Source organism: Pelobates fuscus, chromosome 4 (assembly GCF_036172605.1).
Source record: "Pelobates fuscus isolate aPelFus1 chromosome 4, aPelFus1.pri, whole genome shotgun sequence".
Taxonomy (NCBI): domain Eukaryota; kingdom Metazoa; phylum Chordata; class Amphibia; order Anura; family Pelobatidae; genus Pelobates; species Pelobates fuscus.
The window spans coordinates 269,728,510-269,742,059 of record NC_086320.1 but is presented as its reverse complement, the minus strand read 5'-3'; the positions used below and the strand labels follow the sequence as shown (position 1 = coordinate 269,742,059).

Here is a 13,550-nt window from a genome sequence, read left to right as displayed (position 1 = left end):
CTTTCATGCCAGCAATTATAGCGTCTCTATAGGCTTTTAGTTGAACCATATCTGCGCCATTAACATTCCAGTCGGGATCAGTGTTAGGATAATGTGTTGCGGCCCATGCTGCTGGATTGGCTTGATTTAAAGCACGGGCTTCATCCTCTAGCGCTTTAATGGCCGCTTGGTTAATCCTAGTCCTTTCCTCATTATTGAACAATGTCATTAATAACTGCTGGCAATCAGCCCATGTCGGATTATGTGTCTGAACTATCGAGGTGAACAGATCGGTCATAGCTTGTGGTTTCTCAGTGTACAAGGAGTTGTGGGTCTTCCAATTCAAGAGATCGGTAGTCGTGAACGGGACATATACGAAGACTGGGTCAGCATATACCATTTGACCTGTGGCATCGAGATAGGCTGACCCAGGATTCAGACGAAGAGGCATCTGGTAATGTTTGGGTCGTTGGGTACCGGTCAGTTGTCGGGTTAGTATAGGGCTACGTGGAGGGGCGTCAGTTATGGGTTCCAGTCGGGGGGTAATAAAGCATGAGGATGTGGGAGCTTGATTTTGGGAAAGGTCGGTGAATAGGATATTCCGAGCTGAGCTAGAAGAAGCTTGACCGGAAGTTTGAAGTGGCGCCAAATCAGGATATTCAGATCTAACGGGGGTTGGTTCTGGTTCCGGAAGGGGAGGTTTAATACGAGGGGGGGTGGATTCTGCACTGGAGGAGGAAGCGGAAGTGGATGGGGGCAATGGGGGAAGGGGTGTAGAACTTCCTGTACTCGTATAATTTCCTCCTAAAGGGAAGTAAGGGGGCGGCAAAGGGATCTCGGACTCAGGGGGCGTGTCCAAAATGGGCCTAACCATAGTCCTAGTGGACAAACAAGTCCTGGCCACCATGAGGCGACATTGCTCCTCGTGGCATATCCTAATCCATCTTGGCGAGTCGTTTACGGCCTGTCTCCAACAATCAATATATGGAAACTGTCCGTAAAGTTCAGGCCTACCTGATACAGCCACGTGTACACGCTGTACCAGAGTTGGATCCAAACTGCCACGTGGCGGCCATGCCGCAACCAAAGTAGGCCACTCCCTAGTGCACAAAGTGACCAAACGTACAGGGGACATTTTAACCCCAAAATCACATGTTTTAAATCCCTTTTTAAAATTCTTTACCATACAACCTAAGGGATCCAAAATCGTTGACTCCGACACGCCCATACTTATTAATGGAGCGTCGTTGACTACGAATACTATGCACACGTTCTATTCAACAGTCACACCCGTTTCTTCCAGCAACAGCACCACGTGGTACGGTTACCAAGTGAAACGTACACAATAACACAATAAACACTCAGGGAATTCCCGTACACACACAGCTGTTACACCAGTCACTAAATAATCAATATTATGCCCTTTGGCGAAACTATACAGTCACCCACGCTATAATTCTCTATATATGAATTACCCGTCTATAACACACCCCAGTAACATCGTCTTTTACCAATAGCGGTTACAGTACGGTTAGCATAGGTCAAAGCACAATTTAAGGTCACAATACAATTATTAGTGGTTATGATGTTAAACATGCAATAGACGACAATGATTAGTACTTATATACAGTGTCAGTAAATATACAGGGTTATGGTACCGTGCATTATGATACAGCAACACACTATTAACACTCTCGCTAGACGGCTGAGCTCGCGCTATGTAACAAGATATACACTTTACTAACAATCTTTAACACATATACAATCCCAACTAAACTATTGGCCAGTACCTTGAATGGACTACCTAAAACTATCTACATCCGTTTTGGTTAGCCACACTGCCCAAGCACCACATATAGCGAACTAAAGGGCGGAATTTACAACAGAACCCTTTTAGTCTTTCTACTCTATCAATAGTCTAGTGGGTTCCAAATTTACACGCCTTCCCACTTAGCCAAGATAGGTTGAGATCTAGTGAACCGAATTTACACAGGCGCCGCTTAGTCTCCGGGTCCCTCTGACCTAGCGAACAAAATATACACCCTAGAACGCTAGTCTAGACAAGACACCGGTGTCCGGCTAGGGCTATTTACACAGGACCCCGCCTGACTCCAAACCAAATCAAACGGTCTTACTAAAGAGCGTTCGATTGAGCGGTGCGCCTTCGCTCCTTCCCTCCGACAGAGGGGGCAGATTCCATACACAATTTGAACCCCTTATGGGCCTACCGCACAATCGGTATACTCCTAGTGGGTCCGCCGTCTAAAACAGCAGTCGTCTTACCTCCTCGTTCCTGAACCTGAGTTCACACTCATCGACGGGGACACCCCAGCACTTCTTACGTAGAGGCCGATGATCTCCTGGACAACAGACCAGTGGCGCCGAGATGAAGGGAGGTCCACGCAGAAGTTCAGGGGTGCAGCCGTAGAGAACGTGGGCAAAGATAGACCGTCTCACGCCTCTGCCTCTCAGCTACCGTTGAACGATGAGCTTCCCGGCCAATGCACCAAATGATACCGGAGAAACTGACGGAAGCCAAGCACAGAGAGATGGACACAGGTTTCTTCAGGAAGGAAGAGATTCTTTATTCGGTTCACCGATCGTGACTCAGAGGGACTAATGTCACCAAAATACAGCAAGTTTTGAGCCCCGGACAATAGTGCAGGCTCCTTATATAGGCACATAACTCCTCCCATATTAAGCTCCACCCGCACATTCTCTTGACCAATCAATACAAATAAGAATTAACTTCTAGCTTGACCGCATGGCCTGTCCAGCACAATGGAGGAGGGGAATACTACATCCTGTATTCTTGCACATGCTCCGTACACTACTGATCGTATCTTGCCTCGTGCAACCAACTGATCGATACGTCAGCATATGCACGTATACATGCCACGTGGTAATCTCGGCCTACTAAATTTATTTTTACCGAGATTCCACCACAAAATAACGCTGTGTGTAAAAAAAAAAAAAAAAAAAAAATAAAGTTTCAATTACCACTTTGTCACATGTTTCTTTTTCCCGTAGCACATTGGTGGCTGGTTGTTGAATTCTTTTGAGCCCCTTTACCCACGAAAATGGATTTGTTGACTGGGATATTATAATATTCTCATAGGCTTGCAGAGTGGATATATTTATACTTTATATTTATACTTCTATGTTTTATTATTAATATTTGTAACACGCCAACAAGTTCCGTATCGCTGTACAATGGGTGGACTAACCGACAAGTATTTGTAAGCATACAAGTTGGACACACAGGAACAGAGGGATTGAGGGCCCTGCTCAATGAACTAACCTGCTAGAGGGAGTGGGGTAGTGTGACACAAAAGGTAAGGGTAGGGTAGAGAAGTAGGTTGCTTTGAGAGCTTAGTGTTTTGTTTTGATGACCGTTTCAAGAGAGGAATCAGGGTGTAGGGAGGGAAAGCTGTTCACAGTTTAATTGATATGTTTTCCTAAAGAAGTACATTTTCAAAGATTTTTCAAGGAGTGGAGATTGTGTGAGAGTCTAACAGAGAGTGGAAGGGCATTCCATAGGAACGGTGCAGCTCTAGTGAAGTCTTTAAGGCGAGCATCAGAGGTAGGAGTACGAACAGAAGTTAGGCGCAGGTTTCCAGAATAGCGTAGGGGCCTAGATGGGACATTTTTGTGTATTAGTGAGGATAAGTAGGTTGGAGCAGCTTTGTGTAGATATTTGTAAGCAAGTGCTAGGATCTTAAATTTAGACCTATATCTTACGGGGAGCCAATACAGGGACTGACAAATGGGGGAGGCTTGGGAGGTGCAGGCGGACAGAAAGATGAGCCTTTTATGTAGTCCCTATATTGCAATCTTCCCTGAATCTGCATATTTAATATTCTCTTATGAAACATAAACTGAACCTATTCTAGAAAAGAAAAGAGGCAGGTAGTGTTGGGCCGTGTGAAGGCAAGTATAACAATCCTACATGCAGTGCTTAAACTTACCGTATGTTATCCACATTGAGAACTTTTGCACTTTTCAATTTGTATATTGCTCTCATTATTGAACTCAAAACTTAAAAAAACAAAGCAAAAAAAAAAAACCCAAACCCTTTTAGTAGCTGTATGTTCCTTCATAGATATCTCTAAAAGAAATAAGTTCCATATGCAGGAAAGCATGCCATGTTTTGCTAAATAACATTAACTCATTTAGGACAGAAAGTTGGACAAATATTGTATCATTGCAATTTTAACCCCTTAAGGATGAAGGCAATTGTAAAGTTTTGACCAAAACTCTGTTTGTTCAATAATTTGCCAATTTCATACGAAGTACACCCATGTTTATCGTTCTATTGTAATGACAGAACTCTGAAGAAGCTACGCAGAGAGTCCGGACACAGATCAGTTCAGGAAGCAAAGATCTTTACTTTCACCGATCAGGTCTCCACTGAACTCATGTCCAAAATGTCTGAGCACTGAGCACGGAGCACAAGATGTACAGGCATTTTATAGCCTATACATCCCACATCTGTAGCCTTACACCAATCAGCAAACATGACACACAGGATTACCTTATATTGACCGGTAGTATGGAACTTAGGAGAGAATGGAATGTGGTTTCAGTTCTTGCACATGTTCAGTACATTGATGAGTTTCCTGACTACATGTAACTAACTGATACATGTGCTTGTATATGCCATGTGGAGATTTTAGGCCCACAAAATGTTGTGCCTCGCTGAAATCTCCTCACAATATTTTATTCAGGAGAAAACATTGCTTTCATTTCGTATCCGATATGCATCTATAAACATAAATTAAAATTTAATAAAATTGTGTTATTTTCCTCGATCTGAATGGCCATGTAATTGTTAATGTCATAATACTGTTTGCTTTTACTGCAATAAAATACACATATTTGTGATCAGCGATGTCTCACAAGTACAACAGTAGCCTGAATGTACAGGTTTTATGGGGTTTTGGAAAGTAACAGGGTCAAATATAGGGCTTTTTTTTTAGTTTTTACACATTGACATTTGACAGATTGGTCTGTGGCAGTGGCTGAGTGACAGGCAACAGAGGGTTGTAGTCAATTGAGTATATTCAAAGCATGGGCTTGTCACCAGTGGGGTACCTCAGGGATCTGTACTTGGACCCATTCTCTTTAATATTTTATTAGTTACCGTATATACTCGAGTATAAGCCGACCCGAATATAAGCCGAGGCCCCTAATTTTATCCCAAAAAACTGGGAAAACTTATTGACTCGAGTATAAGACTAGGGTGGGAAATGCAGCAGCTACTGGTAAATTTCTAAATAAAATTAGATCCTAAAAAAAATATATTAATTGAATATTTATTTACAGTGTGTGTATAATGAATGCAGTGTGTGCGTATGTGTGTGTGTATGAGTGCAGCGTGTGTGTATGAGTGCAGTGTGTGTGTGTATGAATGCAGTGTGTGAATGCAGTGTGTGCAGGGCCGGTGCAAGGATATTTGCCGCCGTAGGCAAAAAAAATTTTGCCGCCCCCTCCCCCCCCATATGTCCTGACTTCCCCTCCTCCTCCCTCAGTGGTCCTTACCTCCCCACCCCCATGTTCCTTCACTCCCCCCCCCCAGTGGTCCTGACTCACCACTCCCCTAGTGGTCCTTACCCTCCCCTCCCCTAGTGGTCCTTACTTCCCCCTCCCCTCCCATAGTGGTCCTTATACCCCCCTCCCTCCCATAGTGGTCCTTATCCCCCCCCTCCCTCCCATAGTGGTCCTTATCCCCCCCCCTCCCTCCCATAGTGGTCCTTATCCCCCCCTCCCTCCCATAGTGGTCCTTATACCCCCCCTCCCTCCCATAGTGGTCCTTATCCCCCCCCTCCCTCCCATAGTGGTCCTTATCCCCCCCCTCCCTCCCATAGTGGTCCTTATCCCCCCTCCCTCCCATAGTGGTCCTTATCCCCCCCCTCCCTCCCATAGTGGTCCTTATCCCACCCCCTCCCTCCCATAGTGGTCCTTATCCCCCCCTCCCTCCCATAGTGGTCCTTATCCCCCCCCTCCCTCCCATAGTGGTCCTTATCCCCCCCCCTCCCTCCCATAGTGGTCCTTATACCCCCCCTCCCTCTCATAGCGGTCCTTATACCCCCTCCCTCCCATAGTGCTCCTTATCCCCCCCTCCCTCCCATAGTGGTCCTTATACCCCCCCTCCCTCCCATAGTGGTCCTTATCCCCCCCCTCCCTCCCATAGTGGTCCTTATCCCCCCCCTCCCTCCCATAGTGGTCCTTATCCCCCCTCCCTCCCATAGTGGTCCTTATCCCCCCCCCCTCCCTCCCATAGTGGTCCTTATCCCCCCCCCTCCCTCCCATAGTGGTCCTTATCCCACCCCCTCCCTCCCATAGTGGTCCTTATCCCCCCCCTCCCTCCCATAGTGGTCCTTATCCCCCCCCTCCCTCCCATAGTGGTCCTTATCCACCCCCCTCCCTCTCATAGCGGTCCTTATACCCCCCTCCCTCCCATAGTGGTCCTTATACCCCTTTTTTTGTTGTTATTATTTTTTTATTAGTATTTCTTATTTTATTTATATTTTTTTTTTTCGTCCCCCCTCCCTGCTTTATACATGGCAGGGAGGGGGGCTCTCCTTCCCTGGTGGTCCAGTGGCAGTTCAGTGGGGGGGAGAGGGGTGCTGGCAGAGCTGTACTTGCCTTTCCTGCAGCTCCTGTCAGCTCTCTCCTCCTCCGCGCCGTCCGGTCAGCTCCCTCTTTCAGCTCACACTGTAAGTCTCGCGAGAGCCGCGGCTCTCGCGAGATTTACACTGGGAGCTGACCGAGGTGCTGAACGGACGGCGCGGAGGAGGAGGGAGCTGACAGGAGCTGCAGGAAAGGTAAGTACAGCTCTGCCAGCCCCCCTCTCCCCCCAGTCTGTATTATGGCAATGCAAATTGCCATAATACAGACTATGACTAGAGTATAAGCCGAGTTGGGGTTTTTCAGCCCAAAAAATGGGCTGAAAAACTCGCCTTATACTCGAGTATATACGGTATATTGCTGAAGGTCTTGATGGTAAGGTATGTCTTTTTGCTGATGATACTAAGATATGTAACAGTATTGATGTTCCAGGAGGGAAAAGCCAAATGGAAAATGATTTAGGTAAACTAGAAAAATGGTCAGTGTGACGGACCGCCTGGCACCCTGACTGGGTGCCTCCGCCAATTACTGCTTCCTAGTACCTCAGAGTACTTCCAAGCACTCCATCAGACACCATCAGCACCGTAGTCCCCACTTCCAGCATTACAGCTTGGCTGGGGTCTCGCCGTCCTCCGCCCACCCTGGACCCAAGACCAGGATCCAGCTTCCAGTGGGCAGACCTCTCCTACACCAGAGAGTGTAGCAGACTTCTCTTACAAGAGCAAGTGATTATAACCCAGAGGAGTATAGTGATATAGCAATGCCCAGAGCAGATACAGCTGTCCCCCCCCCCCCCCCCCCCCAAACATGAGAGAAGACTCTAGGTTGAGGGCAGGCAGGAACTCGTTTAATGGCAGCCACAACTGGCCTTATATGCAAGTCCCCATGCAAGGGGCACTCCCCCTGGACCTGAGAGTAAACCACAGTATAAACAATTACACCATCACATTGGCTCTCAGATCCAGGACATTCCTATACATAATAAGATAATCCCTCCTCAATACCTGGGAGATAATTGGATCAGGAACTGTACTAATCTAATCCAATTCTCTCAAAGCACAGAAAAACATGCAATAACACAACACCCCAAAAGTACCCCTAACACACATGGAAACCCCACAAAAGCCATATCCCCCGATCTGGGGGACCAACATATCTAAAAATCACCCAGATCGGTTCAGGGGTTCAGGATTTCCATGGAAGTCATAGTTTTGACCGACCGTGACACATGATCCTATGCCCAAAACGGTTCCTAACTATAAAATAAGGCCAGGTACTAATAAAAGTATTTAGAAAATTGGGTAGACTAGATGGGCCGAATGGTTCGTATCTGCCGTCACATTCTATGTTTCTATGCTCTGCCTATATTGCCTTTGAGCAGTCAAGGAACGAGAATTCTATCATGGCATACCATTCACAAACATAGACAACCCAGTATTCAAAATGTCCTCTCTTCTTTAGTAGTCACAAACTCTGACCAAAGTTAGTGTTCATATTTGTTGTTTGCATGTTTCACACAAAAACTGCACTTTTCCTGATGATATCGTCATATCAAATTTATTTACTGCTATAAAATACTTGTGTTTGTGTTCAGCGAGGGGGATAATAAAAGGTTCAGGGGAGGCATTAAAAGGTGGGGGACATTGAAAGGCCCAGGAGGGGAGGTGGGACAATGAAAGGTATAGGGGGAGAGGGACATTGAAAGGTGTAGGAATGCTGGGGGGCACAAAGAGAACCTCAGAGGCTGAATGGGGATAAAGACACGGGGGGGGGGGAAGAGACACAAAGGGGGGACAAATAGAGAGACAGAAGGGTTGTGGGGAGAAAGAGGCATACAAAGGGACTGAGGGGGAGAAAGAGACACACAAAGGAGCTGAGAAGAAGAAAGAGACAGACAAAGGGGCTGGAGTAAGTAAAAAATACACAAGTGGGTTGTAAGAGACAGGAGGAGATAAAACACAGCAAAGCGGGTGTAAGACACACAAATGAGAAAATGGGAGTAAGATATTCGAATGATAGGATATAAAACACTGAAGGGGTAAGAAATTCAAAAGGGGGGGGGGGGAGGTTACATGACACACAGGTAAAGATGCATTTTTGGAGGGGGAGGAGGGGGGTGGCAAAATGCATCTTTGCCTGTGTAGTCAAAAATCCTTGCCCTGGCCCTGGATCAGATATATGGCTTGTCAATTTCAGTCTTCTTACCTGGAAATTTGACAAAGTAATTTTCTGGGCGTATGCTGAATTTATGAGAGTATGGCAGCCTTGGTAATAATATTTATGTCATTATGGCATTCCATTTTCAACAGTAGGCAACCCAGAGTATTCCAAATGGTGTATTTTGAGATGTTTCGTCTAGCCACTTTTTACATTACATTTTCACAGGACATTTCATAATCCTGATGTGCATTAGTGTAATCCCTGTAAGGAGAGTTTTTGAGCCTTAAAGGAACACTATTGTGTCAGGAATACAAACATGTATTCTTGACACTATATTTCTAATAGCAAAATTTAAATGTGCACCCCCTTTTGGAGGAGCAAAAGGTGAGATTACTCCCATTTATTCCAGCATTGCATGGGTCTTGTTGCGCCTGACTCCACTCCTTGACTCTGATCATCAAACTTGATGATCTCCGCAAATCCAGTGCTTTAACATAAGAAAGCATTGAGAAGCTTTTGCACATGAGCGGCAAAACACTGTGCTGCCCCAATTTGCATCTCCTCATAGATATGCATTGAATTAATGCATCTGTGTGAGGAACATTCAGCACCTCCATGCAGAGTCTGGAGACGCTAAATGTCAGGGCTGCACTGACTTAGGAAGCACCTCTAGTGGCTATCTGAGTGACTGCCACTAGAGGCAGTAATGTAAACACTGTATTTTCTCTGAAGAGACTATGTTTACATTAAAAAGCCTGCACGGACTTATACTCACCAGAACAACTACATTAAGCTGTAGTTCTGGTGACTATAGTGTCCTTTAAACATTCATCTGTTTGTGCAAGACCTACTGTATGTGACATTCTATTTTGGCTTATGTGCTATTGTTCTTGAGAACTTGTCTAAAATATCTCAATATAAAGTATTCCTTTATAGTTTGTAAATTTACGCCTCTATAATTCTGTAATTAATGAAGGGATACATTAAAATACTTAAATTTTTATGTAAATTTACACACTTGTTATTTTTTTAGGTATTTCCTGAACCACAATATATACTCAAAACTGTTTTTTTGTAAATTGCGTATCTCCTCCTGTTTTAATCCTAACCTAATTTTTCTTAAACAGAATGTGGTTTGTTCGTGAATGAATGGTAAAGGAATTTATATAAAAAAAAAAACCCTGTACTTTTGCCAGTTTTATGCATGCTTTATATTCTATCATGCTGTTTATGAATGCTATGTTCTTGTGTAGCACATGTAGAGAAGGGCTAGGATCACATATGACTGAAGTTACCAGTACATGCCCTCTCCCCCCCATTCATTCTTTAAATAGGGGTAGTGAATGGGGCCAAGCAAATTCATTGTTCCAGGGCCCCTGTCTAACTTCTGGTTTCTAATCAGCCACCTATGGTAAATCTTCCTCTGAGCAGATGTCCTTTCATTCATGAACTGATTTTGTTATAAAAGCATAATTTGTGCTTATGTTTAAAAAAAAACAAAAACAAAAAAAAAACACAAATATAAAATAAAAATAAAAGTTTTGATTTTTATTTTCTATTACAGAGGAATGCATATTTACTGTGAGTCCAAACAGCAGTTCTACTGTTAAGCATTACACTCCTGATTGGGAAGCAGGGCTTCCAGACTACTATTACCTCTCCTGGAACATCGATTTGTCCCCCAAGCAATCTGCCCAATTAACATTTGACCGGGACAAAATTGGCATTATGTGCCAAATGAACAGTGCACTTCTTTACATCAAGGAAAAGAGAGAAAATGGGGTGGACATTGTACGAAATGAAAATGAAAAGCTCCCCAGTACTCTGAACCTCAGGTATCCATTTTGGGTGAACATCTCTAATTGCAAGCCTAAGGTCAACTACAAGCTTCAAGTCCAGTTTTCTATAACAGTCACTGAAAGCAACACAGGTGAGTCTCTGGCATTATGGCAATATATGCATGCAACTATGTTCCGTAAGGTACCCTCTAAAATGTCTGTAGATTAAGTAAATTTTATTTTATTTTATTTTTTTATATAAAGGAGTGCTTTCAAAATATACCCAATATCCTGTCCGTGGTAACACCGCAGGAAATATAGTAAATACTTAAGAATATAGTAGGCAGAACATTGCACAGGGGCAATAAAATATAAAAATGACAATAATAGTGCAGAATGCAGTTGATCTTAAAATCTGTAAAGACTAAGGTAATGTGCAAAACTTTAAAATATAAATATCAAGTCACATTTACTAGAGTTAGTATACCAGCTCTAATATCTTGCGCACTGTGACTTTTATGTCACTAATCCCACACAGGCGCTGCCATGATATTCTGAATGGTCCTATTCAGCTGCCAGGAATCAACCAATATAATTACCATTATGGATACCACAATCTCCTGCATCTCTGGGTCTAACCAGCCTGAGGTTGGCAGTGTTGTATCTTGGATTTGTGCTGCCCTAGGAGAGACTAAATTCAGGCACCCCCCCAATCTATAGTTGCACCACCACTTCGTGTCAAGGCCATCTTTTTGGCTCACAGACGCACGCCGTCATTGGCACACACTGTTTAAACAACCCACACTTTCACTGACAGGCACACATTCTCAGATACACATACACAAACATTCTCACCGATTTGACACACTCTGACAGGCACACACATTCATTCACTCACAGACACACACTGACGCACACACACACTGACACAGACACACACTTTGAAAACCTGAGTAAGTGTTTAGGACTTCTGTTATTTTATCCCTTTTGTTTTTATCTGTTGGTGTAAATAATTAGTTTTTTCATCTATTTTTTTGTATGCACTGTAAATTAGTTCTGCATTTGTCAGGTTAAGAAACACATTTCCTGAAGAGACTAATTAGTATTTTTGCAATTCTGTAAATATTGTACTAAGTTATATTTGGTGGGTTTTTATTAAGTTTACCTGGGGAAACAAGGAACCCCATTTATGAATTGTCTTGGTGGTAGCAGCCTTAAAATAGTAATAGGTATATTATGGTTAAGCGTGGGTGGTGTTAAGGAGGATTTTGTCATTAATTCCAGTCTAGTGAAATTTCACCACCATCATGCACACTCTTGAAGTAGGGTGCGTTTGTTACAAATTGGTGGCATAGCGGTGGGATAACTAAAAGATTTTTCATCTTTTTGTAACAGATTTTAGTGTTGCTGGGTTTATTGGTTAATCCAGGCACTAAAAGAAATTGTGTCTCAATTTCCAAAGGCTGAACTCATTGCATAGATAATATATTTAGACCTCAACAGGTCTTTTTTTTTTTTTTTAATTCTTTATTTTTGAAGTGCATAGGTTTACAACATTCGCTTGTGAGGTACCCCAAAGGCAGTCCTCTAGCGCAGTAAAACAGTTGAACGCACAGGTACTTGGTAGGTCAGGCACATTTTTTGTATGGCTATAAACAATATAGATTAACTTTGCATAGGTGTTTTCTTAACATAACATAAATTAACATCGCTGGAAGGTACACGTTTAAGGTATTGAGTGGGTTACTAGACATAACACTTTAGAGCAGTTAGTAGAGTCTGCACATTTTTAAAAGGGTATTACTGACATGCATGAAGAAACCGTTGTATTGACTAAGTAATTGATATTTGAGCTATGGTTAGTGAGCTAATTGCCTGTGGTTAGTATATTATATTGCTTCCTCCACTGCTGTTATGGGCAACTAAAAGATAGTGCTGTTAGTAGTGTTTCTGTTGTGAGTTACTGGGGCCAGTTCTGGCTGTTTTGTGAAACAGACTGTGCGGTGGGATCTTGCAGTCTCTCTACTGTAGGGTCTGCAGGGGCACAGATTGTCTCTGAGGCATTCCGCTTAATCAGCCGACACCGGCTCTGAAGTTTTGGCAGGTGGGACCGAGGCGCTGGTGTGGTGGGTACCTTAGTGGGGCTCCGTCTTTTAGGAGAGCTCTCCGTCCCTGTTTGTCCCTGGTGGGTGGCTGTGCTGTGTGCCGGGTTGTGTCACTGCTGTCGGCGTGGCTCCTGGGTTGCGGGGATGTGTAGCTGTGGTCGGAGGCTTTGAATGCCGCTGAGAAGTAAGTGGATCGGGTGTGCTTGGTGGTCCTGCGCTGGTGTGTGGGAGGGCCTGTCTCCTTGTCCCGCTGCCCCGGCCTCCTTCCTAGTTTCTGTCTGAGGGCCGCTCTGGGGGCTCTGGGTGGGTGTCCGCATAGGAGGCGTCGGGTGGCAGGGCGAATCCACGCCGTTGCTTCTTTCATCACCAGCCTGTAGAGCCATCTCCTGGTGCTTAGCTTATTCCATAGGCTAGTGCCGGTCATAGAATTCTAGCATGTGAGCGGGTGGCATTGCCGGGAAACTGTTTGTTGCAAGTCGTGTCTGAGGCGCCGTGGCCCTGGCTGCCCCGGGTGCTGTCAAGTGTTGTTGCTTGTTCGTGTCTCATTGTGGGGGTGACCGTCCCCAGCGAGGACCGGGATATCCCCTGCCGGTCCAGAAGGAGGGGTAGCAGGGCATTCATGCTTGTGAGCGGATCCCGTGCCGGGCAATCGGCCGCTTCCCCCAGGCCCTAGGCTCCGCTTCGGTGTAGGCCGCATGGCCGGGTCATGTGCTCGTGAATCGTTTCGATGCGTGATCAGTACCGTTTTGGTCCCAGTGAGGTTCTGTATTTTCTGAGCACCGTGGGCCGTTGGCTTGGTTAGGTTTGTTAGTATTGGCATTTTTGTGCCCTCCGGTGCAGGAGCTCTCAGAGAGCATGTCCAGCCATCTTGGCTGTCAGGCCCCGTCCCCCCGGAGGA

At 44.8% G+C, this 13,550-nt stretch overlaps 1 protein-coding gene across 1 annotated transcript in view; it reads left to right on the top strand.

The window, feature by feature from the left end:
• The window catches only part of CDCP1 (CUB domain containing protein 1), a 132,048-nt gene that overhangs the window by 101,808 nt on the left and 16,690 nt on the right, over positions 1-13,550 (top strand). Inside the window, exon 7 of the mRNA XM_063452104.1 lies at positions 10,334-10,699. Within this exon, the coding sequence (XP_063308174.1) occupies positions 10,334-10,699 (366 nt within the window). The remainder of the gene's footprint in view (positions 1-10,333; positions 10,700-13,550) is intronic.